Source organism: Vollenhovia emeryi, unplaced genomic scaffold (genome assembly GCF_000949405.1).
Source record: "Vollenhovia emeryi isolate VEMERY1.0 unplaced genomic scaffold, V.emery_V1.0 DF943832.1, whole genome shotgun sequence".
Lineage (NCBI taxonomy): Eukaryota > Metazoa > Arthropoda > Insecta > Hymenoptera > Formicidae > Vollenhovia > Vollenhovia emeryi.
Window position 1 is genome coordinate 1 of NW_011962534.1, and position 2,828 is coordinate 2,828.

The 2,828-nt window shown below is 42.9% G+C and overlaps 1 protein-coding gene across 1 annotated transcript; it reads right to left on the minus strand.

Moving 5' to 3' along the window:
* Positions 1-66: 66 nt before the first annotated feature.
* Positions 67-2,649, minus strand: LOC105564737. The gene has a single exon (XM_012017357.1). It carries the CDS (start codon positions 1,844-1,846, stop codon positions 452-454), a length of 1,395 nt encoding a protein of 464 aa, XP_011872747.1. The 5' UTR covers positions 1,847-2,649; the 3' UTR covers positions 67-451.
* Positions 2,650-2,828: the final 179 nt, after the last annotated feature.

Genomic DNA, 2,828 nt, shown 5'->3' on the forward strand with positions numbered 1-2,828 from the left:
CGACGCGGTACACGTTAGCAGATACAAGACGATATTCGAGAAGGGTTATACGCCAAATTGGACCACCGAGGTGTTTAAGATCGTTACAGTACAACACACTAATCCCGTAACGTATCTACTCGAGGATTATCGCGGAGAACCCGTTGCAGGAGCGTTCTACGAGTACGAGTTGCATCGTGCCACTAACCCAGATGTGTATCTTGTGGAAAAGGTACTGCGCAGGAAGGGTGACAAGGTTTATGTGAAATGGTTGGGATTCGATGGATCGCATAACTCGTGGATAGATAAGAACAATGTGGTTTAATTTTTAAAGAATGTATTTATTCTATTAAACATGTATATGAATATATTAAATACATATATACATATATACATATATAGTTGTGTCATTTATTTTACATGTGAATAGACTTATTACTATCCTATAATGTACAATAATACTGTGAATATATTATAAAGGTATTCGGTAATGTCCCCATGGCAGCGTTTCTGTAGAATCGGGCATGATGTATCGTTTGTCGTCGTATGGACTCAGAGCGATTTTCGTCTCGGCTATAGTGTACACCTCATGCAGTTTCGATCTTATACAAGTTTGTCGGCGAGTCATTTCTATCTCGTCTCGCAGACAATGCGTGTAATCGTCGAATGTTATCGTTCGCGCTACCACGTTGCTTTTGACACCTTTAGCCTTCTTCGTATCTTTCTTACCATCGACTCGCAACGCGTACATTTTCGCTCTGAGTCCGACGAATTCCGTCATTATCGCACCATTATTCTCGTCTTTCATTAGACCGGGGACTTTCTTATTTACTAGCGGTATACCGTATGCGTTATCTACAGGATAATCGCTCGTGTCGAATCGTATATGTATATCGCGTTTCATCGTCTCATATACATCCTCGCACTTGATGTGGTATATGAGACTGTCGGTATCCGTATACATGATTTTACATTGCTCGCGATACATCGGTAACATATATTCATGGTGAAATTCATACAAGCAGATCTTGGATATGTCGAGGATGCACATACACACGTAGATCGGCTTGTTGAATTTTACCTCAAGTTTTAGCAACTCCACGGCGATTAAATTTTCGGAAACAATGCTGCGACTATGAAAATTCGGTTTGGAGATCATCGTCTCGGCACCGTAGCGACCGTCCCATTTAGTTACAAGTTTAACGTCGACGTGATTCCGCACGTTTTCCATAGTTTTACCGAATACCGCGTTGTTCATTAATTTGTATAAGTTTTTTTCGAAATCGTTTGTCGCGCGTGTTCTAAACTGAGTATTAAGCTCGATATATTTGCGAAGCCATGGAGATTGCGAGAACTCCAATACGCGATGTATTTTTGTCACGCGAAGCCCATGACGCGTGCACTGTTGCAGGTTGTGGTAGTGTATGACGTAACGCTTCTTATCATACACAGTCGCAAGTAGCTTTTCCTGCCGCTTGCCTGGCGGCTTATCGCGCGTCGGACAGAACGGTAGGTCAGTGTGCGCGTCGTGAAGATGCTGCGGATACTCGAGATCGACCTCGAGAATGTAACCTGTCGATGAGTCCGCGGCGATTGCGCTCGCGTCGAAATTCGTAATATCTTCGATCCATCGAAAATTCGCGTAAGGCAGTGGCTGACACATCGCCCAACCATACAAATTATTAACATCAAAGTACATCAGGTACGAGGATGGTTTCGATGGATCGTAAGACTGCATGTACTTGTTATTGGCTCGAGCGTATCTATTCGAGCACTGGCTCAAACCACCGCGTATACTGCGTTCCACAAACATGACCATGTCAATGTCTGTGAGCAGCTCGAAATTTATGCGCGTGTGTTTCAGCATGGCGTCCTACGTGAAACCAGGCAAAGTATATACGCGGGATCTAATCCATAACTGTTGATGCTACTATCGCGAAAATTTTCAAAAATATCGGCCAATAACAAGACATCGATCTTTAGATATAAATCGTTGTAGTCGCCTAGGGTTTGGATGGAGAATCGTTTCCAGACATTCTCGGCGCGCACGTAATCGCTCTCTGATACGGTGTCACCGGTCAGAGAACTGAAAAATGACTCGCGCGGAGGTAGACGCGAGTCCTGCAGCTTGTCCGCGCAATCCACATATTCATATGGAAATATACCTTTTCGTGTCAATAGATTGAAATCGTCGCTGGATAATTTTGAAAACTCAGATTGTACAATTTTTAATTGGTCTCTATGGAGAAACGATGCCAATCTATCGAGGCTAGTACTCAAAAATTTATATGAGTCAATAAATCGCAGCTTTATACAATTTTGTCGCTTTGAGTTTTCTATGGTATTTTTTACATTTTTTGTAAAGGAAATGTATGTTTCCTTCGTTATGGGTAATACATCAACCGTGCCCTCGAACGCTGTAGCGATTTCTTTAGTTATGAAATGTGCGTCATAGCCTGATAAATTATGGAAAACGATTGGAATGAAATATGCATCTTTGTAATTTAAATTACAATTAGAATGCGCGGGGCCTCTATATCGTCTGGTTAGATGGCAATGGTCACGTACTCTATCGTCACCCTGTGCGAATGGTTTCTCGCATATGTGACAGTGTGTGGCGCTACGGTATGCCCCCCACTGTTCCTTCGACAAATTTTCCATAGGGACATTAGTGGATAATTTTTCTTTTACGTGTTGTGATAACACTTTGAGTTGGTCGGCGAACCACGCGACGCAATCCGTGTCGCGGCGGAAACGGTACGTTGACTGCGAGTTGTCGTACGAGCAATGCACGTAGTACGCAATACTAAATACCTCATGATGCTGGTATGCTTTGGTATCGGTATCGG

What these genes read in the sequence shown, in the direction of transcription:
- LOC105564737 (XM_012017357.1), bottom strand. Translation starts at nt 1,846, where the DNA reads ATGCTGAAACACACGCGCATAAATTTCGAGCTGCTCACAGACATTGAC.